Raw genomic sequence first — 26,089 nt, forward strand, 5'->3', positions numbered from 1 at the left:
TGGCTGTTCTGGCCGAGAGAGCCTGTCGTGTAGCTAGTTGTACACACCGTTTCCCCCAAAGAGAACCACCACCTACAGTTTCCATCCTGTAGAACCCAGACCTCCCTGGAGTCCAGATCCCGACCTCTCCTCTTGGGAGATGGTGGGAGGTCCAAGAGGAACTGGGAGGCCGGAGGGGGGGAAACTGCGGGCAGCGCTGATGCGGCCGCGCCCTCGCACCGCCCTCGCCTCGCCGGGGCCGGGCTCCCACCTCCGGCCGGGAGAGCGCGCCCGAAGTGTGCCGGGCACCTCGGCGGGCACGTGCTCCGAGCTCCGCGTCTTGGCGGCTGCCGCGAGGGAGGCGGACACGTGCTCGGGTGGGGGGCCTCACCTGGCCACGCGGCCTGTCAACCGCGGGCTGGCCTGGCCCCGACGGGAGCTGTGGTGGGCGCACGCCGGCAGGAGCTCTGCGCCTCCCAGGAGGGGAGTCCAGCATTTGTCGCTCGGCCCCTGCCGTCGGAGCAGCGGGCTCCGGACGCCAGCCACCTCGACCCCAGGCCCCCGGTTCAACTTCGGGCCGCAGATGCCTGGCCCAGTGGGCCCGGGGCCTGGCACTCGGCACCCACGTCGAGGCGGCCTGGTGGGCGGCGTCCGGCCGGGTCCGACCTCCGCGAGGGGACTTGGGCGAACCGGAGCCCCGCCCACCGCCTGGGGGCCCCGCCCACGCCTCGCCGCGGCCCCGCCCACAGCCACGCCCCTTCCTGCCGGCTGCTCTGCCCCCCCCTCCCCTCGGCCCACCCGCCCACCTCAGCCGGGAGGGAGCCCACCGCTCCCCTCAGGCGCCCCGCCCCGCCGGCCTCCCCGCCTCTCCCGCGAGGGCGGTCTGAAAACCCGGAGCGCGGGAGTGGGGCTCCGCCAGCCCCGCGACCGCACTGAGCATGCCCAGTAGCCGGGGCAGGTTTTTTTTTTTTTTTTTTTTTTTTTTTTTTTGGTCGCAAGTAGGAAGATTTTTGCACTACACCGGAGAGGGGGAGCCACGGAGCCGCGCACCGCCGCTGCGCCTGCCCCAGCCCGGCCCGGCCCCGCGGCGGGCGCGATGAGCCCGAGCCCCAGCCGGCCCGCCGGGGAGTGAGCGCGGGGCGCGAGGGCGCGTTGCGCAGCTGCTCCTGCGCACACCCCGCCGCGGCGCCGGCCCGCTCCGGCCGCGAGTGCGAGAGGCGCCTGCGGGGCCCCGGCGCGGAGCGGAGCAGGAAGCGCAGGCCACGCAGGGACCCAACTGAAACAAAGTGTCGGCCGCCAGGCGGCGGCGCCTCGCCCCAACCCTGCCCCTCCCGCCTGCCCGCAACTCCACTGCCCACCATGGCTTCCGAGGAGCTGTACGAGGTATCTCCCCTCCCCCTCCCGGACCCTCGGGCCGCCCTCGCCCGCCGCCCCGCGCCGCCCCTGCCCGGCCGCGTCCACCCCTGCCCGGCCGCGTCCACCCCGACGGCCGGCTCTGCCCCCGGCGCCCCCCGCGCTGCCCGCCCCCTCCCCCGGCAGCAGTTGGCCGGACGGGAAATGGGTGCGAGGGGAGCCGGGGCCACGCGTCGGGCGTGGAGGGGCTCCCGGGAGTTGTCAGGCTCCTGGGGGTGGGGGGTCCCGGCCGCGGGGAAGTGGCGCTCGCGCGAGTGACTCGCTCAGACGGAGCCCAAAGTTCTCGGCGAGGGCGGTCGGCGTGAAGCCCCGCTCGCCGCCCGGCGGGGTCTGAGAGGGGCGCGGGGGTGCTGTTCCTGTCCATTTAATAAGGCGTTTCGGTGTGAGGGCTTTTGCCTCTGGCTATGGGGGGCATGAGGAAGAGCGCAACTGTCTTTCAACTCGGCTGCTAGTCAGAACGATGCAAAATATCGCACCGAAAATGCCAAACGTTGACCACATGCTTTAATTAGGTTAGCATTGTGGCCGGAGTCAGGAAATTTAAATTTAACGCTGATATACCATCATTCATTGGCGTCGCAGCGTTGAAAGTAAGAAAGGGCACACTCAGAACTCTTAGTTTTAGGGCAGTTTTGTCAGCTTCAACGACAAGTTTTGGAGTTATCAGTTTGGATCTTTTAGACATACTTTGTATACCTCGATGTAACTTCTTGACGTATTTCAAAGTGGACTTCCTGGGAGTACAGGAGCTTAGAAGACTTTCAGTTCTTCTGGATAAATGTCTTCAGTTTCATATGTATTTGTAAATATATGTTCATTAGAGACTTAAAACTTATGGAACTCTGTATTCACCTTTGCGATGTGTCTAGGGACCTGAATGTGTAGGGACCTAAGTAAGCGTCTATAACAAGTAGAGCCCCTTGGCCCTTGTGAACCAACCCTTCATATAAGTACCAGATGAGCCCTCTGAGGTGTCTTATGGGCATATAATGCCACAGAATGGAGCTCTGTTGCCAACAGTGATAGCCTTCTAACAACTTTTTGTTGTTTTTTTTAAAAGCAAGTGTCTGCAAAAGTTTTAGGCGGAGGCTGCCTTCTGTAGAATTAATGGTGAGGTTGTTGCCTCCCCTTAAATTGTATATGGTCAGTGTACCTTAGCTGGCACCTGAAAATGTTCCATTTTGTTCAACCACTTTATACAGTAGCAATGCCCTACTGTATTCAAGATACTATCTTGGATCATGTGGGTATGTAAAGGGAAAAAACACTCCTTATTCTCAAGCTTCCCTTCCAGGAAAGAAAGTGTTGGGTATGGGGAAATTCTAGAATTAGAGGCTAAGATGCAGAAGATCTTCCAGGTTAAGACATACAGTTGGGACAGTACACAGTATGAGGATGTGAGGGGTTTTGGTTTCTCCATTAGATTATTCTTTAATAGTTTAGCCTTGAGTATTCACTCTTCATTTTGTGATTATAAATGCACACTTAGTTCATTCCATAAGGTGGCACCTTATACATAAGTTGTATCTTATGTGTATAAAAACGATCCTGAAAACTACATTTATCACTAGTGTATAAGGAATTGCTTTTAATTTTTTTCTTTGCTGCTTCTGTATATCTTCTACTCACTACTTTCCTGGCAGAATTCATTTATAAGAAATATTTGAACAGCTTCTGTTCATTCAGCATGTTTATTGAATGTCTGTCACAAAGGTTTCATAGGACCAAGGGTATGAGAATGGCTTATACCTTCAAAAAAAATCTATTGTGGAAGAAATAAGTGCATTGCAAAGGAATGATACACCTATACAATTGAATTTTTGATTCTGTTTTTAATCTTAGTTTTGAGAAAGTTACAGGAGAATAATTGAAGTCAAAGTAAATAATATGGTGGGCAGTATCTTTTCATGGTACATTTTGTAAGTTTTCTTTACTTGTAGGCAACACTGACCATATTATGATTGAAAGTTGATATTTGAAAGTTCAGCATAGTGGTTGAGGGCCTGGATTTGGAGTCAGAACATAGTTACTGAATCCCAACCCTGTCATCTTGGGTAAATTAACCTTTAAAGTTTAGTTTCCTCATCTGTAAAATTGGAATCCATGTTTATCTCCCAAAGCTGTGAAGTTTAAATGAAAAAAACATCTAAAGCATGCCCTACAATTCCCATAGGAAATACTCAGTAAGTGATGGTTATTATTTTAACTGATCTAACATGCATCTCTGAGGCCTGGCTTTTGTTTTCTAAAGATATGATTGTATATTTTTAAATCAAGGCAGTATTATTTGTGAGGCAGAACTGATAGGCAGTTGTAAACGAACACTACAGGCTGACAAGCTGACAAGGCTGGGGAGAGCACAAGGTACTTTAGTTAGTATCCAGTCATGGGACATTAGTTGCCTAGTTTTGTCCAATTTTGCCTAAATTGAAGTAGAATTTTCATGTTTGGCCTCAGACTCCAGCATTCTAGAAGAATATATTGAGACAAAAGAGGAAGTTCAGTCTTGCTTTTTTTGAGGTAATGTGGTATATGGTAAGAGCAGAGATCTGCAGTAGCTATGTGAACTTGGACAAATTAGTTACCTGGTTGCTAAGCTGTTGTTTTCTCACCTAAAAAGAAGTGAGATCTCCAACACTTAGAATGGTGCCTGGTAGATGGTAATAGATCCTTAGTAAAGGTTATTTTAATTTAATGGTAATTGTAATTATGCTTTGTGAATAAAAAATAAGGGATCAGGATTTAGACAAGATAGGGTGGAACATCAGCCATTAGCATTCCAAAATTGGAAGACCTACTGTTAGTTGAAAGATACAGTAAATTTACTCCCTGTATTACCAGCAGCTAGAATTGGGGAAAGTAGAGGTTTGACTGACTCAGGTTAAGAACTTAAGTAGCTTTCACAAAAAGACAAGCATCCTTTAGTTCAGGGGTCCATAAACTTTATGTAAAGGGCCCGATAGTTAATGTTTTAAATCTTGCAGGCCAGGAAGTCTTTGTTTTAACTACTAAGCTCAGTAACTAGAAACAATAACTAAATGGATGAGCACTGTGTTCCAATAAAACTTAATGGACAATAAAATTCGAATTTCATGTAATTTTTACATGGCATAAAATATTCTTTTTTTAGAAATAATTTAAAAATGTAAAAAACATTATAAGTTCATGGATTCTACAAAAACAGGCAATGGACTAGATTTGGCCTCCATGTCTTAGTCTGACTTCTGTTTTAGACGATCTGTTCCGGAGATCAGGTTTGGGACATATGGAGGGTGAAGTGTGGAGTATATAAAGACTTTCTAATCCCAGCCCTAGGTGTAGAGCCAGAAGTTCTGAGTTCCACTCTTTCCTTCAATATGTGAACCAAATAAGGAATTGACCCTTTATAACATGAAGAGACATTCTCTTTATTGTGTATCTTAATTCCTTTTTCTCAGTGGTTGTGGGATTTCCCTTGAGAACTACTATAATAGCTAATTTAAATTTCAGGACGATCTCAGTGATCTAGTCTTAGCCTTTTGAGAAAACATTTATCCAACTCATGAATGTTTTATTCAATCAAAAATGAAAGTAAGCTTTTAAGAATGAAATTATACCTGCCTTATTTAAAAATTGTCTTAAAGATGATTAGTATGGAAACATAATCAGGATTTGGGGCAAAGAGAAGTCTTTTGAACCTCCTACGTTTGGGATAAGATTGCTCTTTTTTTTTTTAATACATTGACCAAAAGCACAATTATAAATAAAATCTGCACATGTAGTTCAAATGGAAGTCACAGAGATCAGGAGACCTATGATGTTAAGATAAACCATCATCTGTTTTGTGTAATGTAAGCTAGTTCTTAAAAGATTGAGATCGCCAAAATTAGAAAAGGAAGAGAGTTATTTGACTTCTGAAATTGATTGAGGGGCAGTAAAGTCAAATGTGTATGTATTTTGAAAAATTAGCACACTATCTTAGCCCAGCGTGTGGCTCAGTGGTTGAGTGTTGCCCTATGAAATAGGCAGTCACAGTTTGATTTCTGATAGAAAGACATGCCCAGGTTGCAGGCTCAGTCCCCAGTGGAGGCCATGCAGGAAGCAGCTGATCAATGGTTCTCTCATTGATGTTTCTCTCTCTCCCATTCCCTTCCTCTCTGATATATATGTATCTATAATAATAAGAGTGTAATATGCTAATTAGGCCGGATGTCCTTCCGTCCTTCCTGATGAAGCTTTGGCTTCTAGGGAAGCTTGGGTCCCAGGTCCCGGGTGCCGGAGGGAAGCTGGTGCTGGCAGTTGGGGGAAGAAAGGCCTATTCTTGCATGAATTTTGTGCGTCGAGCCTCCAGTATATATATATAAAGAAGGAAAATTAACACACTATCTTAAATGTGAACTATTGAGAATATTTATTCATCTGCTTAAACCAGTGGTTGGCTAACTCAATAGTCAAAGCACCTCTCTGGTATTACAAGAACCAAATAATCAACAGTACTACGACTGAAATTTTTTTTTGACTTCTGCGCATGGGCCATGAATTTTTTTTTTTTTTAATATATTTTATTGATTTTGTACAGAGAGGAAGGGAGAGAGATAGAGAGAAACATCGATGAGAGAGTCATCAATCAGCTGCCTCTTGCACATCCCCTACTGGGGATATGCCCGCAACCAAGGTACATGCCCTTGCCTGGAATCGAACCCGGGACCTTTCGGTCCCCAAGCCGACGTTCTACCCATTGAGCCAAACTGGTTTCGGCGGGCCATGAAATTTCAATTGCACTGTACATGCGCGCCCGCATTACGGTATTTTGTGGCAGAGTCACACTCAGGGGCCAAACAGCCGCATGTGGCTCTCAAGCCGAAGTTTGCCGGCCACTGGCCTAAACACATCTCCTGTGCTTTTCCTTTGAATTTGCTTTTAATTCTTGTATTCTAGAATAAGCTTTTTCTGTTCTTGCTGTGATATCTAAGAATCACTGAATTTTTCCTTATGCTCTATAATGATTTTAATCACTGAATATATTTCCATGGTATATAGGAAATTCTTTATTTGCAACATTTTGATTTACAGTTTTGAATATCAATGGTGCACAAAGCCAATATGAGTTACATTTTAGTGAATAAGGAGGAATAGTGTTATATAGTGTGTGTTTGTAGTGTCATCTGGGGTACTTTTAAAATACAGATTCTTTGGGTCTTAGAGCATTTTGAAGATATTATTCAAATGTCTTCTGGCTTCCCTAGTATTCTTAGTTTTCAGTGTTTGGGTTGAGACGGGAATCTATGTGCGTTCCATAAGCTTCTTTCTGGAATGCAGGTAGATTTAAGAGCCCGTGGATTGCAATGGTCTGTATTTCTGACACAGGCTACAAGTTGAGGTTGGGAGGTAATAGGATCTGTCTTTGCAGAAGAGGTGCTTTAGGTGCACCAGACTAATACTTTTTATAGGTCCTTTAAACACTGTAGGTTATTAATTGAGTCATTCCAGGAAGGGAGTATTAAAAACTCTAGGTAGCCTTGCCTGCTATGGCTCGGTTGGAGTGTAATCTTGTAATACCAGAAAATGGTGCGTTCGATTCCCAACAGGGCACATACCCAGGTTGCGGGTTTGATTCCCTAGCCGGGGTGTGTGCGGGAGGCAACCAGTGATGTTTTTCTCTTACATGGTTGTTTCTTTCTCTCTCCCTTCTTCTTTCTAAACAAATCAATGAAATAAAACACTAGGTAGTTAATGTTGAAATTTCTGTTTTCTGTCTTCATTGTGTATGCCATACTTGTCCACCAGATTATAAGATTGGTGTTTACAATCTTTAAAACTAGGAATTTATTTCTAGCCATTATTTTCCACAATCCAGATATTGCAATAGTTATGTAACTGTTGAATCACATTTTAATGAAAGCCTGAATTATAGGAATGATTCCATTTTTGATTCCTTACTTTCAGGTTCCTCCTTTCTGAAACATTATGCCCTGTGCTGTTCTTTTTACATTTCATATGAGGTTTTAACTCTAGGATAGGGAGAACTTCTAACTTTACTCTTTCCCATTAACTCTCTTCAGCTTTCTAAGCTAGCCAAGGCCTTGGGGATTCTTTTTCTCTGGGAAGTCTGGGAAAGGTCTTTTGTGTTTCTTTGAAAATTTGTACAAGTACACATGAGCATTTTTTTTCTGGGGGAGAAGACTAACAGTTTTTCAAAAGAATCTGTGACCCCAAAGAATTATTAGAATTGGAATTGTTTGTGACACCTCTGAGTTGGACCTTGACTCCCCCCCCCCCCCCCCCAACTCAACTCTGCTCCAGCCAGATCCTACAGTAAAACTATATTAAAACCTCACTGATTTTGGTTTGGAAGTTGTATGTTATTTCCAGTCTTTAAGCGGCTATTCTTGAAGTTGTACATATATAATGTCTAAAGTTAATTATTATTTTAGCTCCACTTCTGGCAATAAAAGGACCTTAAAATCCTTTAACTCTGATCCGCCATAAACTTAGTAGTATATGCTATTATCTTCCAATGTTTATTATTGCTCATGAATAAAAAACACCTCATGATATAGAATATTATTATTCCATACAGACAGTATTTGTTTAGCTTTACCTATATCTTTACCAATTTGTTTGAGCATTAGTCATATTACAGAACTTTGTGCTGTGATGATTTTTTTTCTCCTTTCTCGAGTATATCATTTTAGAGATTTCTTTAATGATGGTTATGGCTGGAAAAGTAGCTAGTTTTTTTTTTTTTTATCATCTGGAAATATTTTTTGCCCTTGTTTTTGAAAAATAGAATTGATTCCAAATAAAACCAGTCAATTGGTTATTTCTTATAGCATTTTGAAGATATTATTCAATTGTCTTCTGACTTTCCCAGTATTCTTGAGGAGGTTATTGTCAGTTTAATTTGCCAGAGATCTGTCTTCTTTCTCTGGTTGCTTTTGAGTTTCTCACTTTGGCTTTAGTGTTCTCAAGTTTTACATTTGTGGACATTGTATTCCCCTCGCCTTCTTTTTAAGCTAAATGTGGTGACATTAATATGATCACATAGATTTCAGGTGTGGGCATTGTGATTTTATTAATGAGTTTGGTATATCCTGTTTCTTTGGTGGATTTGTGCCTGATTAGTGCTGAAAAATTATTGGCCATTTTATCATATATTGTTGCTCTTTTATGGAATTCTGGAAATTCCAAGTTGTCATTTATTAGATCTTCTTATTCTATCCTCTGTTTCTTGCCTTCTCATTTCTATTTCCTTGTTTTTGTTTTGTTTGCATCCTGTATCTAATGAGTTATGTCTAATTTTCTGTTTAGCTCACCCATTGAATTTTTAATTTCAACAAATATATTTTTACTTCTAACCCTTTGCACTCCGCTGTCCCCTCTCAGGGGACATTGCAGTTTATTAGTGATTACGGGGAATTGAGTTATTTCAACGCACGTTTCCGCCGTTAGCATCGAGTAGCTGGTAGCCAATGTCCAGAATGGTTCTGAGTGCAAAGGGCTAAATATTCTATCCCATGCACAACCCATCCCAATCTGTGGATTGCTTTCTTTGTCTTTGGTGTTTGTCTGCTTTTATGGTTTTGTTGGGGAAGTTACTGGGGCACTTGGATATTTTCCTCGCTTTTTGAAGCCCACTAAAGTATTAAGAATTATATTCTATTGAAGATCTAGTTATTTTGTAGTGAGAGTACCCCCTTGAATCCATAGCAACCTTATTGATTTGGAATCTGTTGTACCATGAACATAGGGATTGAAGGTTTGAACCAACACTTGAGATTTACCTAAAGATGTTGAAAATGCAAATAAAGTATAAACTAGATTTCAAGGGAACTGTTTATGGAAATGGATATAATAGTTAAAAATCTAATGCTTCTGAGGCAAAATGTTCAACATCTTTGTTCTGCCTATTTTGGTATACAAGATTGTGAGTATGCCAAACACAGTTTATCTTATACTAGAGGTTGGGGGGCATGAAATTTGTGCATGGTGTGGTCCCTGGCTGACTATTGAAGCACCGAGCATCCGGCGTGGAAGGGCAGATCCTAGCTGACCTCTGGGCCCTGGGCAGCACCTGGGCCCCCGGCCCTCACATGCCTTGCCCCCCTCTGCCTGAGTCATGGCGCCTGAGTCCTCACATGGAGTTGTGATAAGCCTGGCAAGACACTGAGGGCCAGGGCGCAGTGTGGGCCTCTAGGCTGTCCAGCAACACCACATGGAAGCTGAGTGGGCAGCACACTCTCTCCTGGCCAGCCTCACAGACCAGCTCTTGAACCCGTGGGGAGCCTGACTGGCCCCTGCGGTCCCAGCGGTTGCTGCCTGGCTCACCTGTGAGAGGCCGTGAGAGGCTGTGTGGGTGTGGGGTGGTGCCGGGCACCTGAGTGCGGGGACTTCCCTGGCGTGTGAGCCCTGGCATTCAGGGTCAGGGTAGCAGGGGAAGTGAGAGCGAGCTGGACAGACACCCTGCATTCTCACCGCACCTCTGTCCCCATCACCCCGCCCCCAGGAACCAGAGAGAGGTCACCGCCCCCTCTCCCCCTCTCCCCTCTCCCCTCGCTCTTCCCAGGCTCCACCCACTCCTAGTTCCCTGTCCCAGCCTGGGGGCCGCCCCTATAGGGCGTTCGGGTCCTGCCGGCATTGATTGGGGCCAGGTCTCCTGCCCAGCTCCCTCAGTGCCTGGGAGCTGGGTGTCGGCCGCCCCCTGCCGCTGCCATTGGTCACAGTCTGCAGGGTTATTGGGGGCGGGGGGGGGGGGGGCGGGGGGGCTGATCAGGCTCCCGCTCCTGCCTACCTTGGCCTGGCGCCGCCCGCTCACTCTACCACCCTGCTGTGGGCCCACTCTTGTTGGAACCCATGGGGCTGGCAGTGCCTCCACTGCCAGTGCGGTTACTGACGCCTGCCATGTTCCACGCCGCCCTCTGGTGGTCAGTGCACATCATAGTGAGTAGTTGAACTCCCAGTGGAACTCTCTGTTGAACAATTTGCATATTAGGCTTTTATTATATAGGGTTATTTATTAAATATTTTTTTATTTTCAATATGAACAACGGTAAGCCTACTTTTGCCATACCTTGTATAAGCACATCTTCAGTTGGTCAGAGCTAGTGAAGCCATAGATACTGGATTACTTTGTCCACATCTCTGCAGCCCTTTGCATTGCTATTTTTCTAGTAAGTGGTGGATCCCCCCAATACTTGTCAGCCTCAGTATCAATCCTCATTCAGGACCTTATTTGAGTTCGCTGCTAGCAGGAATCCTCCCCTTCAAATTTTATGTGATTAATTTACTTTTTGTTTTGTACTATTAATTATTAATGTGCACTGCTTATGCATTACTTTCTGTAGGTATTAAATAATATCATGTTTTTTTCTGGAATGGTTGGCCGTATGTCTGTTTTTTGGTTTATCACAGTGCTTATCTGAGGACATGAATGTGGTGAGCAGTCAATAATCCTGACTTTTAGCTGAGATACAATTATAATGACTGGAGTTATAGCATTTAGTATTATACCATATATGTGAGAACTGTGTACTTAGCTCTAGTGTTTAACAAAACCCTACATGATGTCTTGGAGTAAATTATTTCTAAATTTAATACAAATAGTTTGGAGAAAACTGTTCCTAGAAAGAGTATTTAAAATTTTGGTAACAGTATTTATGTTTACTCTTCTCCATAAATTTTTTGGGATCAGGTTGATGCTTTAGGAAGATGAGCCATGAGTTAGTGTCTTCGTACAGCCCTTCACCTCCTGCTATATATCTGTACCCTGGTTTAAGAACAGGGACTTTTGGTGTTATCTTCCATAATGATGTAGATAAGGGAAATATTAACTGATATTGGTGATATATAAATGAGAATACTTGAGTAATCAGGCATTTAAAAAAATATATATTTATTGCTTTCAGAGAGGAAGGGAGAGATAGAAACATCAATGATGAGAGAGAATTATTATTATTATTATTATTATTATTACTTTTTGCTTGTCAAAATGATCTTTATTTGAGTCCTTTTCCTTTTTGGTCCTTAACTAGCCGGACATTCCACTGCACCACTGTTGATATCATCTATAATGTCATGAGGGTGGCGACCATCAACATTGCACCCCACAGACTGGGCAGTCCCCAGGATCTCTTTAATGGTTCCAGAGAGTTCTCTAGCTAGAGATCGGTGCCACATCTGTTGGGCAATACTGACAATCTCATCGAATGTGTTATTTCCACTGTGCTTAATGGTTTTTTTTGCTTCTTTCTGTCTCTTGGAGGTTCTTTGAGGGCTTTGATGATCAAGGCAGAGGCAGAAGGCACCACTTCAATCTGGGCCTGTCTGTTCTGAATGGTCAATTTCACTGTAATCCTCAGACCCTTCCAATCACCAGTTGCTTTGGCGATGTCATTACCAACCTGAGAGAGAATTATTAATTGGCTGCTCCTGCACACCCCCCACTGGGAATCCAGCCCTCATATGGGACGTGTGTCCTGACCAGGAATCAGACTGTGACCTCCTGATTCATAGGTTGATGCTCAACCACTTAGCCATACCCAGCTGGGCTCAAATTTTTTTTTTTTTTTTTTTAAATCTGTTTCAGTAATTCTCTTTGACGATTCAACTTAAAAGATATTTATTTTTTATCTAAAGTCTTCTTATTGCTGAATGTTCAAGAGAAAGTGTACTAGATGTTTCTATCTCAAGTCTGATTCTCTACTTAAAAGAGCAATTGTGCTGTTCCTTGGAGTCAGTCATGGGAGCATTTGTAGGTTCCCTATTGGATTGGGTGCCTGTCTGCTTCATAACTTCTTCCTGCCCATGGGCTAGGCCAAAGCCCTCTTAGAACACTTCCTGTTTTTCAGGGCATCTTCATCAACTCCTCTCTCCCTGCTGAATTTGCTCATCTAAATGTCCAAGTCTGATACCTCCAACTTGACTTTTCATCCTTCTGCCAGGTCTCTTTGAGTCGAAGCTTCATTTATCCTGTTTTTTGACTCAACCTAGATTTGGTACTTGCTTATTGTCTTGTTCCAAGCGTCTGGTCTGGGAGGTAGGGGTCTGACTGCCCACTTTTGCTTACCTTACTTTTTTTCTGTACATTTCTGTACAATACATAAGAAATCCTCTATTGTCCTACTAGGTGTACCAGTTAAAAATGTGGATTTTTTTTTAACAATAGATGGAGTTACATATATGTTGATAAATATATATATATATATATATATATATATATATATATATATGATTTGATATGTATGCTATTTTGTTGTATTGACAACAAGCTTGAAAACTTCATATGTCAAATTTGCTAAAGGTATTAACATCTTAGGTATTTTTTACACTTAAAAATGTCCAATTTTGTGCCAATAAAAAGCATTTGCGGAAAGTTATAATTCATTATTTTATTTTGAAGAAAAGTGTTGCTGAATATTTTAGGAAGCTTATGGTGAATATGCTCCATCTCAAGATACTTGTGAACGCTGGTTTAAACACTTTAAAGGTTATGATTTCGATGTGAAAGACAAAGAATGTCCAGGTCAACTGAAAAAGTTTGAAGACCAACAATTATAAGCATTATTGAATGAAGATGCAGGTCAAACTCAAAAACAACTTGCAGAAAGATTAAATGTTGCTCAGCAAATAATTTCCGATCATTTACAAGCAATGGGAAAGATTTTAAAGGAAGGAAAATGGGTGCCACATCAACTGAATGAAAGACAAGTGGAAAACTGAAAAGTCATCAGTAAAATGTTGCTTCAATGGCAGGAAAGAAAGTCTTTTTTGCATCGAATTGTGATTGGTGATGAAAAGTGGATTTATTTTGAGAATCCCAAATGCACAAAATCATGGGTTGATCCAGGTCAACCATCAACATCGACTGTAAGGCCAAATCCCTTCAGAAAGAAGACAATGCTCTGTGTTTGGTGGGATCAGGAAGGTGTGGTGTATTCTGATCTTCTAAAACTATGTGAAACCATTAGTATTGATCACTACCAACAATAAATAAACGATTTGAACCACACTTAAGACATGACAAAGTAATTTTGCTTCATGATGATGCACCATCACACACTTCAAAACCAGTTAAAGACACATTAAAATATCTTGCCTGGGAAGTATTAACACACCCACTGTATTCACCAGACCTTGCTCCTTCAGATTACCACTTGTTCAGATCGATGGCACATATACTTTCTGAGCAGCACTTCAAAATGCATGAAGAAGTGGAAAATTGGGTCTCTGGATGGTTTGCCTTAAAACAAGAAAAGTTCTATTGGGATGGTATCCACAAATTACCTGAAAGATGGGAAAATGTGTAGCTAGCAATGGATATTACTTTGAATAAAGCACTTTTGATGTTTCTCTTGAAATTAATGTGTTTTCTTTGATTACAAAATACACATTATTAACTGGTACACCTAGTATACTTCAGATACCTGAGATGGAGTTTAGCCAACTCTCGGTTGGCACAAGTTGTCCCCCAGTCTTAGTCCTCTAACTTACCTCTTATATATACACTAGAGCAGGGGTCTTCAAACTACGGCCCGCGGGCCACATGCGGCCCGCAGAGGAGTCTGATCCGGCCCGCCAGGTTTTTTGGGCAGTGAGCGCAGCCGAGGTGTTACAGTAGGAATTAGTAGTTCATATAGTCCGGCCCTCCAGCTCTCTGAGGGACCGTGATCTGGCCCCCACTTTAAAAAGTTTGAGGACCCCTGCACTAGAGGCACGGTAGATGAAATTCCACTGGTGGTGGTCGGGGGGGGGGGGGGTTGTGTCCCTCAGCCCAGCCTGCACCCTCTCCAATCTGGGACCCTTTGAGGGATGTCTTGACTGCCCATTTAGGACATCCCTTCCACAATCCAGGACTGTTGGCTCCCAAACGCTAGCCTGCCTGATTGCTCCCAACTTCTTCTGCCTGCCAGCCTGATCAATGCCTAACTGCTCCCCTGCAGACCTGGTCGCCCCAGTTGCCCTCCCCTGCCAGCCTGTTTAAAATAGGGCATACCAGTTCTAAATCAGTTCTAACAATGACTAATTTGCATACCACATGTGAAGTTAGATGGCTATTGGACATAACCATTTTTTTGGGGGGGGGGGTGTCCCTTTGCTCCCATAGCACCTGCTTCAACCAGAGGCAGTTCTTGACCTTACTTGACCTCTTTGTCATGGCGACCTCGGTGCTCCTACTGCCTGAGGCCTTGGCAGTCAGCCAGGCGTTGACCTTCCCAAGAAGCAACACCCAGGAATGCTCATCAGGGGCGGGTGCCCCTGGCAGAGGTGAAGCAGGGAGGCACACGTCAGGCAGGCCTGCTGAACCGGACAGAGTCTCACCAACAGCTTCCCTCCTCTCTCCTCCTGTGCTGACGGGCAGATGGCTGAGGGGAGCAGCCACTGGCATGGCCAGGTGTGGGCTGGGGAGCCTGCGGCATCAGTCCCGGCTGGGCGGGTAGGCACTTCTTCCCAGGGTTTTGGAGGATGTTGGGGCTGGAAAGGAGGGACACTGCTGGGTGGGACATTGTGAAGGAGGGTGAGCTGCTGCTAAGAGCCATCCTGCCCTGCAGCTTGGAGCCTTGAGCAGTCTACCCGGAGCCAGGAGCTGCCCGCCCCGCCTCCAGGAGCCACGAGTCACCCAACTTTTCCCAGCAGTACCTCCAGTTAGCACAGGACATTGGGCAAGCTGGAAGAGGAACATATGGTGATCGTTCTAGTGAGAGACACTGCCTAGCCTGGACTGCTTTTCCAGCTCCACATTTGTGTCACAAAAGCAGTTATTTTAAAATCTGATTCGCTGCCTCACTCATACCCCCTTGGTTTGAATTTTCTGCTCCTGGAGGCATGAGCCGTCCCACTCCCGCAACTGGGAGCCACTAGTTGAGTGTGTGTGTGTGTGTGTGTGTGTGTGTGTGTGTGTGTGTGTGTGTAGAGAGAGATAGGGACCAAGAGGTGCTTAATGAACCTCATGGTGACCAACTGTCTGGTTATTGCGGTCGTTAGAGACACTGGCCTTTTATAATGAGATAGATGAGTTTCTGAGCTTAAAAAGAGGTAAATAGTTATTTTGTTATTTTTAAAGATAGAGCTGTGTGTGTGTGTGTGTGTGTGTGTGTGTGTGTGTGTGATCTAGAAAATGATTTGTAGTTCTCTTTCGGAGTATACGTTTGAGTGAAATTTCCTCTAGAATTATTTTATATACTCTCATCAGTTGGCACCACTAGCGTCAGCTCATAAGTGAATTTTTGAGAATGTCTTGATTAAATTGGTAGATGCCTATCTGAAAATGAAAGTGTATTCCTAGGGGAAACAATTTCTTCTAAGCATCTCCTGTTTGGGACTGCTTAAAAATGAGGAAGTTACAATGATTATGTAGAATTAGATAGAAATGGTATATGTATAAAGTGTTAAGACCAGACACATTCTGCTTACCCAGCAATCTGATCAAAATCAACAGAAAAAACATTGTGATTATGAGTGGGGAGCTTTACAGTAATACCACCACACTCCATGTTTGTCAAGAAGTCTGGGAGAGAAAAAGACCAATATCGTGGTGGGGCATGGGGGAAGGATTGGCCAAAAATTTAAGTTACCTTGTAGGCATAATCCACTAAATGGAAAATGAAAACCTTAGGTTATTGTCTTGGCTGAATTCTATTGCAGTGGAGGAACCTGACTTGGAGTTTGGGGAACTGTTTTAAAAGCTTTTTCTGTAGTGGAACAGGTCTCTCCTTAAAGAAGAGTGCTTCCCTTAGAGTTCAAGAAGCAAACATTGGAGCAACTAAAGACATTTATGTGACCTACTTCATGAAGGTGGGTCAGAACTCTTGTTTTTCCTCTGTGTAGGCAAGATTGGAGCACCATGCTGTATTCCTGAATCCCTGACTTTGCTGGGTGATTGGAATGGGAGCTAAAAAGTAAGATGGAAATTCCAACCCTTCCTTTGCTTTACCAGCACTTCCCATTACTCAAAAGTATGATCTGAGTTTCTTTGGAATCATCTGCTGGCCTAACAGGGAATGCCACCTGACTTTATCTACTGCTGACTTTATCTACTCTGCTGCCTTGGGAGGAGGGATGTCTGCGATGTCTTACATTAAATGGGTTGGAACTTCCTTCTGAAGGTGATATGAGGTCAACTGGAGCCCTTATGTTCTCTGAAGTTCAATGGGGGCTGAGCAGAAGTGAAGGCATGCTTCTTACTTTTGTTACAGGAATAGCAAAGCAGTTGGTACTGCTTCTTCAGAAGTTCTTTTGGCTTTCAGTTGTGCTTCTAACCCAGGGAGAGGAAAGAGAAATCCAAGGGTCAAGACCTGGCAGTGCTCACAATCAGTGCACCCACCAGGCTTTATTGCTGGGCCAGATACATTTCTGGTTCCTCAGTTCTGGCAAGCCTCCCGGCTCCAAGCATCTCTTTTCAATCCCAGTGGGCAGGAACTCTATGATTCAAACTAATGCAGCTACTACCAAAGTATAAAACCTTAAGAGTCATGTGCAGCAATTTATTAGTTTTTGAAGGGAGGTATATGTCAGAAGTCCCTGTCACTGAAATTGTTGTAGGATCAGTTATTGTCAGATTCCTTTTATTTTCTCCAGCTTTCTTAATTTCTGGCTTTTTCTAATTCTGGGTCAAGGGAAATGAAGTTAAGTGGGTTGATGTCTTTTCCACCTCCTTGCTTTTTCTGTCATTCTTAACAACCTACTCCTGTTTTAGAGCCTACCTCCTATTGCACTTCATCATAGAATATGGAATTGAACTATTTAGAAAGTTTAGTTTCTGCCCTTTACTGTAGGCTTGATTGCCCCAAACTGCCCTCCCCTGCTGACCATCTTGTGTCCACATTGGGACAGCCATCTTGTGTGTTGGTGTGATGGTCAATTTGCATATTACTCTTTTATTAGATAGGATAGAGGCCTGGTGCATGGGTGGTCACCAGCTGGTTTGCCCTGAAGGGTGTCCCAGTTCAGGGTGGGGGTTCCTGTGGGGCAGCCTGGATGAGAGCCCTGTGGTGGTTTGCAGGTCGACCACGCCCCCCAGAGACCCAAGCAGAGGTCCTGATATCTAAGATTTATTTATCTTTTATAATTGAAACTTTGTAGCCTTGAGTGGAGGCCAGGGCTGCTGGAGCTTGGCTTCCTCCATCTCCGGGGGAAACTCAAGCCTCTTACTCTCTCCAGCTCCGTGGTTTCTGCCATTTTTGTTGGGATTTATTTATCTTCTGTAATTGAAACTCTGTAGCCTTGCGCAGAGGCCAGGGCTACAGGAGCTTGGCTTCCTCCATTGCAGGGGAAACACAAGCCTCTTGCTTGCTCCATGGCTGCAGCCATCTTGGTTGGGTTAATTTGCATACTCACTACTGATTGGTTGGTGGGTGTGGCTTGTGGATATAGCAGATGTATGGTCAATTTGCATATTACCCTTATTAGATAGGACTAGAAGCCTGATGCATGAAATTCGTGCAAGAGTAGGCCTTTGTAGCCTCTGCGGCTGCCTTAATCCTATCCCTCCCTCGCAGCTGCAGCAGCTGCCTTGAACCCATGGCTGAAACCCCGGCTTCGTCCAGAGTTCATCTGGAAGGATGTCCAGATGGCCATTCGGTCGATTTGCACATTTAACTTTTATTATTATAGATATTCTTAGGACATTTTAAAAATCTATATGATTATATACCTTTAATATGCCTCAAGTTTTATTTTTTAATATATATTTTATTGATTTTTTTACAGAGAGGAAGAGAGAGGGATAGAGAGTTAGAAACATCGATGAGAATCATCAATCAGTTGCTTCTTGCACATCCTGCTCGCAACCAAGGTACATGCCCTTGACCGGAATCAAAACCGGGACCTTTCAGTCTGCAGGCTGACGCTCTATCCATTGAGCCAAACCGGTTTCTGCTGCCTCATGTTTTATATATCTATTTTTTTTTTTGCAGATACTTTTTCTTATTTTAAACTTTTAAAGAATCAGTTTTTTAATATATTGATTCTATTGTATCTTTGTCTTCTACTTTTTTATTGCTGGCTCTTTATTTCCTCTGCCTTCTTTAGGTTACTTAGTTCTTTTCCTAGCTTACTGAGTTGAACAATTAGCTCATCTTGTTCTTTAACGATGGCTGTAAAATTATAAGTACAGCTTTAGCTAAATCTTACAGGTTTATTTTCTTCAATCTTAATCTTTATATTTTTCTTTAAAAATATTTACTTGTTTTTATTAGAATATATATTCACATTTTAAAAACCAAAAATATTTAAAAAAAACAAAACAAAACAAAACTACAGCAACAAGGACTTTGTTTTTAAGTACTTAAATTTAAATATTTTAAAGATTAAAACCTTTTTCTTCACTATTTATTTTGTAATTAAATTGCATCATGGTCAGAGAATGGTCTTTGTGAATTTTTGATATTCATGGAGGTTTCCTTTTGTGGTCTTGTAAAATACATATATATATATTTTAAATATATTTTATTGATTTTTTACAGAGAGGAAGAGAGAGGGATAGAGAGAAACATCAATGAGAGAGAATCATTGATAAGCTGCCTCTTGCACACGCCCCACTGAGGATGTGCCCGCAACCAGTATACATGCCCTTGACCGGAATCGAACTCGGGACCTTTCAGTCCACAGGCTGATGCTCCATCCATTGAGCCAAACTGGTTTTGGCTCTTGTAAAATATTTTATTTTGGGGTTAGAGTTAAATTTGTGCAGTTCAAGATTCCAGTCTATATGTATATATACCCTGTTTCCCTGAAAATAAGACAGTGTCTTATATTAATTTTTTTCCCCAAAGTTGCGCTAGGTCTTATTTTCAGGGGATGTCTTATCTTTCCATGCACTAGGTCTTATTTTCGGGGAAACACGGTAGATGAAATTTAGGTATTTATCAAATTTACTATACTACCCTTCAATATGTAGTGCCCGTCTATTGCTGAAATATTTTTATTAAAATTTGTTCTTATTTACACATATATAAACTTGTTTTGGGTAGTATTTGCTGGTCATATCTTTATCCTTTTAAATTAAAAATGTCTGGTTTTGGCCAAAACCGGTTTGGCTCAGTGGATGGAGCATTGGTCTGTGGACTGTAAGGTCCTAGGTTCCATTCCGGTCAAGGGCATGTATTATACATTGGTTGCGGGCGCATCCCTGGTGGGGGGTGTGCAGGAGGCAGCTGGTCAATGTTTCTCATCCATGTTCCCTTCTGCTCTGTAAAAATTCAATAAAATATATTTAAAAAAAAAAAAGTCTGATTTTGTTTAGAAGTCTTTTGCAAGCAACAATAGCAAGGTTTAAAAATGTCAATATGTTTCTATGAATTGAATATATTTATGATTTCTGAAGTGATTGGACTTGTTAATGTTTATCATCCCTCTTTGCTTAGTTCTTTTTTCTTTGCAGCCATCTATTGGTTTCAGAGGTTTTTCTGAGTGGATTGGCCTGTTTATTGCTAGTCTGAAGATATAGGTTCTTTGACTTTGTGGTTACCATTAATTTCTTTAAATTCTGCTGACCTGTTTTTCAGAATAATAAAATTATTTACTAATTCTCTTTTGAAATGTGCCATGGGTGTCAGCATTCTTTACCTTTTGAATATATCTATTCCTCCATTTATCCTCAGTGGGAATTTTAAAATTCTTTTCAATGTCCCAAAATAGGGGGAGGGGTATGTATTTAATAGTTAACTAAGTTATATCTGTCTTTCTTGAGGACATAGCAAGGACAGCTCACCATTAATTGTTTATTGAAATCTTCAACCTCACCTCCACTACATTAAGATTATTGTCTATTACTTATACTTTTCAAAATATCGGGTCTAGTAATAATTAATGTCGTTTTTAAACATTCGTTTAAAATCTTGCTTGGCGTTGACTTGTATTGACATAACCTTCAAACACGTGGTATCTACAGAACGTGTGAAGTGCAATTAACAAGTTTTGCTTGAAAAAGTTTGTTTTTGGTTTGGTTTTTGTTGCAGAACTAGGGCTAAGAAGATGGCGGATGAAGAGCATATTCGGCACTGCATGCTTTACGAGTTCCAATTAGGAAGAAAAGCAAGTGAGGCTGCAAAAAACATCTGTAGTGCTCTTGGTCAAGATGCAGTTAGCGCCAGAAAATGCCAGCGTTGGTTTGAGAAATTTCGCGAGGGAAATTTTTCGTTAGATGACAAGAGTGGTCGAGGCCGTGTGTCCAATTTTGATCAAGAAGCTCTTCAAGCTCTTTTGGTGCAAAATCCTCAAATTACCCAACAAGAGCTTGCGACAACTTTAAATTGTTCACAAAAAACAATTTCCAATCAATTGCGTGCACTTGGCAAAGTCCAAAAGTTTGGAAAATGGGTTCCTCATGAGTTGACCGACAACAACCGTAATCAAAGAGTCACAATTTGCAGTTCGCTCCTCTCTCGTTAAAACCGTTTGCCGTTTTTAGAGCAAATTGTTACCGGAGATGAAGAATGGGTGCTGTATGTTAATTTGAAAAGGCGGCCTCAATGGTTGGACAAAAATGAGGCTCCGCAGCCCACGCCAAAACCTGACTTGCATGCGAAAAAAGTGATGTTGTGTGTTTGGTGGAATTTTAAAGGAATTCTTCATTATGAACTTTTACCATCTAACCAAACCATTGCAAGTGCAGTGTATAGTGCCCAATTGGAAAGGTTAGCCCAAGCTTTAAGAGAAAAAGAACCCGCGCTGATTAATCGGAAGGGCGTAATTCTTCACCACGATAAGGCACGACCGCATACTGCAAGAATCACTGCTGAAAAACTGCGCCAGTTGGAATGGGAAGTTCTCCCTCAACCTGCATATTCTCCTGATATTGCCCCTTCCGATTACCATTTGTTTCGTTCTTTGCAAAACTTTCTTCTTGGAAAAAAATTTAATAATGAAGAATGCCTCAAAAATGCATTGACCGAATTTTTTGCATCAAAATCACAAGAATTTTACAACAGAGGGATTAAAATGCTTCCTGAGCGTTGGGCACAAGTAGTAGAAAACAACGGCAACTATATTGTTGATTAAATTTTGTTGTATTGTTTAAATTCGATTTAAAAATATTAGAAAACGACATTAATTATTACTAGACCTAATAAAAATTTTAAAAAAATCACAGCTTATTGCCCTGGACAGTGTGACTCAATTGGTTGGAGTGTTGTCCCACACACAGAAGGTTGAAGATTTGATTCATCAGTTTGAAAATAGGTGTTGACAGAAAATTCATTTCTATAGATTTTTTAAAATTTAAAATATATATTTTTTGATTTCAAAAAGGAAGAGAGAGAGAGATAGAAACATCAATGATGAGAATCATTGATTGGCTTCCTCCTGCATGCCCCCTACTGGGTATCGAGCCCACAACTCAGGCATGTGCCCTTGACTGGAATAGAACCCGGGACCCTTTAGTCCTCAGGCCAATGCTCAATCACTGAGCCAAACCAGCGAGGGCTGTAGCTTCTTTTAACATTTGGAAATGAATTGTATGTTAATAAACACTGACTTTATAATCATTCATAGTATGTATATATTTTTTGGGGGGACACGCTATATATGCATATATATCTTATCCTGTTGACTTTTTAAAATTATCATGAAATGTCCCTTTTTGTCAGTAATAATGTTCCTTGAAATCTACATTGTTTTATATTAATATATCCTTTCTAGCCTTGGTGTTTTTATTTTTTATTTTAATATATTTTATTGATTTTTTACAGAGAGGAAGAGAGGGATAGAGAGTTAGAAACATATATGAGAGAGAATCATCAATCAGCTGCCTCTTGCATACCCCCTACTGGGGATGTGCCCGCAAGCAAGGTACATACCCTTGACCGGAATCGAACCCGGGACCTTTCAGTCCGTAGACCTACGCTCTATCCACTGAGCCAAACTGGTTTTGGCTCTAGCCTTGGTTTATATTTACTTGGCCTTTTAGTTTGTTTCTGTTTTTATATTTAAAGTGTTTTTTTTAAAATTAGATTATATTTGGTTCTTGCTTTTGGAAAAAAAATCCAATCTGACAATTTATGAGACACGTTGAGCTTTTAAGGGGATTAAAAAAATTTAAATTTACTGCGTTTACATTGGTTAATTACAAATTTCAGGTGTACAATTTTGTAATACAACCTTTGCATATAGTCTGTTGTGTGCTCACTATCTGAAGAATAGTTCTATTGTCACCTTGTATTTACCTCCTTGACCTTTTTCATTTTCCCCTTCTCCTTTCCCTCTGGTAACCACCATTCTGTTGTATTTACGAGTTTGTTTTTTGTTTATTGCTTTTATTTTATACCCCACATGTAAGTCAAGTTACATGGCTCTTGTCCTTTTCCATCTGATTTATTTCACTTAATATTCTCAAGATCCTTCCGTATTGTCACAAATGGCAGTATTTCATCGTTTTTATGGCTAATTAGTATTCCATTGTATATATTATCACATCTTTATCTAGTCATTCATTGAAGGATACCTAAATTATTTCCATGTATTGGTATTGTGAATAATACTTCAATGAACATAGGGTTACATATGTCTTTATAAATAAGTGTTTTAAAATTAGTAGATACCAAGTAGAGTAGATATCAAGAAGACCACAGGTTGAGAACCGCTAGCAGGGTCACCTAAGACCATTGGAAAACACAGATATTTTCATTACGATTCATAACAGTAGCAAAATTATAGTTATGAAGTAGCAAGGAAAATAATTTTATGGTTGGGGGTCACCACAACATGAGGAACTGTATTAAAGGGTCGCAGCATTAGGAATGTTGAGAACCACTGCTTTAATCTTTTTTTGAGTTAATTTTTGTGTGTGGTGTCAAATAAGAGTCTAGTTTCATTCATTTGCATGTGGCTTTCCAGTTTCCCTTACTATTTATTGAAAAGGCTTTTTTTTTTTTTTTTAATATATTTTATTGATTTTTTTTTACAGAGAGGAAGGGAGAGAGATAGAGAGCTAGAAACATCGATGAGAGAGAAACATCCATCAGCCAACCCCTGCACACCCCCCACTGGGGATTCGCCCGCAACAATGTACATGCCCTTGACCGGAATCGAACCCGGGACCCCTCAGTCCGCAGACCAACGCTCCACCACTGAGCCAAACCAGCTTCGGTGAAAAGGCTTTTTTTTTTCTTTTCTGTTGTATGTTTTTGGCTCTTACTCGAAAATTAGTTGCTCACATTTATGTGGGTTTATCTGGGCTCTCATTACTGTTCCACTGGTCTGTATCTATTTTTATGCTAATACCATACTGTTTTGGTTATTGTAGCATTGTAGTACAGTTTAAAAGTCAGGGAGTGCAATGCCTTTGACTTGGTGTTTCTTTTTTGTTTTATTTACCCCCCCTCCCCCCATCACTTTGGCTATTTGGGAGTCTTATGTACTTCCATACAAATGAGGGTTTTGTTGTTGTTTTTTTCTGTGAAAAATGTCATCAAGGTTTTGATGGAGATTACATTATATCTGTATATTGCTTTAGGTAACATGATCCTTTTAACAATGTTAACTTTTCCAATCCATGAACATGAACCACCTTTTTATTTTTTGTGTCTTCTTCATCTTCTTTATCAGTGTCTAGAAGTTTTTAGTGTAAAGGTCCTTTGCCTTTTTGGTCCAGTTTATCCCTAGATATTTTATTTTTGTTACAATTGTAAATGAGATTATCTTAATTCTTATGTCATTGTTTGTATATAGATAGGAATACAAGGGAGGTTTTATTTTTGTTTTTTATTTTTTTAAAAATATATTTTATTGATTTTCCACAGAGAGGAAGGGAGAGGGATAGAGAGCTAGAGAGCTAGAAACGTCGATGAGAGAGAAACATAGACCACCTGCCTCCTGCACACCCCCTACTGGGGATGTGCCCACAATCAATGTACATGCCCTTGACCGGAATTGAACCTGGGACTTTTCAGTCTGCAGACTGACGCTCTATCCACTGAGCCAAACTGGTTTCGGCACAAGGGAGTTTTATATACTGCATACTAAACTTGTTTATTGTTTCTAATAGTCTTTTGGTGGTGTCATGAGAGTTTCAAAATATAGAATCATGTCATCTGCAAATAGTGACAGTTTTACGTTTTCATTCCCAATTGTTCTGGCTGGGACTTCCCGTGCTATCTATATATATAAAAGCCTAAGCAATCGTTATGATCAAATGACCAGTTGACCAGTCACCATGATGTACACTGATCACTAAGGGGCAGATGCTCAATGCAGGAGCTGTCCCTTGGTGGTCAATGTGCTCCCACAGCCAACCTTCCATGGTCCCTCCCCTGGCCGGCCACCCCTTCCCCTAGCTAACCTGCCGGCCCAAAAGCCTCGATCACCGGCCAGGCTAAGGGATCCCACCCATGCACAAATTCGTGCACTAGACCTCTAGAGTTTAATAACAATGGCTAGAGTGGGCATTCTTACCTTGTTCCTGATCTTAGAGGAAAAGCTTTGTTTCTCATTGTTGAGTATGATTTAGCCAAGGGTTTGTCATATATGGCCTTTATTATGTTGAGGCAATTTTCTTCTATATCTATTTTATTGAGTATTTATATCATAAGGAGATGTATCTCGTCAATGTTATTTTTCTTCACCTATTGACATTATCAGATGATTTTTATCTTTTAATGCGGTGTATTATATTGATTGATTTTTCATATGTTGAACTATCTTGTGTCACTGAAATGAACTTCACTTGATTGTGATATAGTTAACATATTGGTGTATTTGATTGGCTAGTATTTTATTTAGGATTTTTGCATCTGTGTTCATTAGACATATGAACTATAATTTTCTTTGAGTTGTCTTTCCCTGGTTTTGGTATCAGAGTACTGTTGACCTCATAAAATAAGTTAGCAAGTATTCCCTTACATTTTTTGGAAGAATGTGAGAAGGATTGGTGTTAAATCTTCTTGAATGTTTGTTATTCATTAGTTAAGCCATCTGGTTCTGGATATTAGGGTTTTTTTTAGTTAATTTGGCTTGGTGTTTCTTTTTTGTGATCAGTTTCCTTACTAGTGATCAGTGTATTTAAGTTATTCATGGTCCAGTCTACGAAATTTGTATATTTCTAAGAATTGGTTCATTTCTTCTAGATTACGAATTTGGTGGCATTTAGCCTTTTATAGTCTTTTTGGATAATCCTTTGTATATCTGTGGTATCCACTGTAAATTTTCTTCTTTCACTTTTAGTTTTATTTGAGTCTTGTTTGCTGGGTACTAGAATTCTTGATTGACAAGATTTTCCCCACTCTCTAGCAATTTGAGTTTGTGGTCCCAGTGTCTTCAGACTTTGCATAGTTTCTAATGAGAAATCAGTGTATTTTCTTGTAATTGTTTTTGTGTATATAACATGTCATTTTTCTTTGGCTGTTTTTAAGATTTTCTTTAATTTTGGCTTACTGCAGTATGACTAAGATGGGTCTTAGTAGTTTTATTTGTGTTTATTTTATGTGAAATACATTGAGCTTTGGGGGGATTTTTTTCAGTTTTAGGGTTTCAGAAATTTTTTTTCTCCTTTCTTTTGGCTTTTCAATTAGTGTGCTGCTTTCTTTCAAACATGTCTTTGTATTCTACTAATTTGTTGTCCTCTTTTTTTCTTCAATTTATTTTTTTCAAGTTCATTACAGATGGAGAAGAAAGCATCAATTTATGGTTTAGCCAGTATAGTTACTTTAGTAAATGTTTTACTCATTTGTTTCTCTTCACATTGTCTGATATATTTACTCATTGATACCATTTTTTTTCTTTAATTCCT

General features: G+C 41.7%; 1 protein-coding gene across 2 annotated transcripts in view; it reads left to right on the forward strand.

Annotated features, from left to right (window-relative positions):
- The first annotated feature begins 824 nt into the window (after positions 1-824).
- Positions 825-26,089, forward strand: part of CDYL (chromodomain Y like) — a 199,886-nt gene continuing 174,621 nt past the window's right edge. Inside the window, exon 1 of one of the 2 annotated variants that reach the window (XM_084873141.1) lies at positions 825-1,362. In XM_084873141.1, coding sequence (XP_084729267.1) covers positions 1,339-1,362 — 24 coding nt within the window. In that variant the 5' untranslated portion in view covers positions 825-1,338. The remainder of the gene's footprint in view (positions 1,363-26,089) is intronic. The other variant, XM_084873140.1, reaches the window with a different exon arrangement.

Source organism: Pipistrellus hanaki, assembly GCF_964339955.1.
Source record: "Pipistrellus hanaki genome assembly, chromosome: 2".
Lineage (NCBI taxonomy): Eukaryota > Metazoa > Chordata > Mammalia > Chiroptera > Vespertilionidae > Pipistrellus > Pipistrellus hanaki.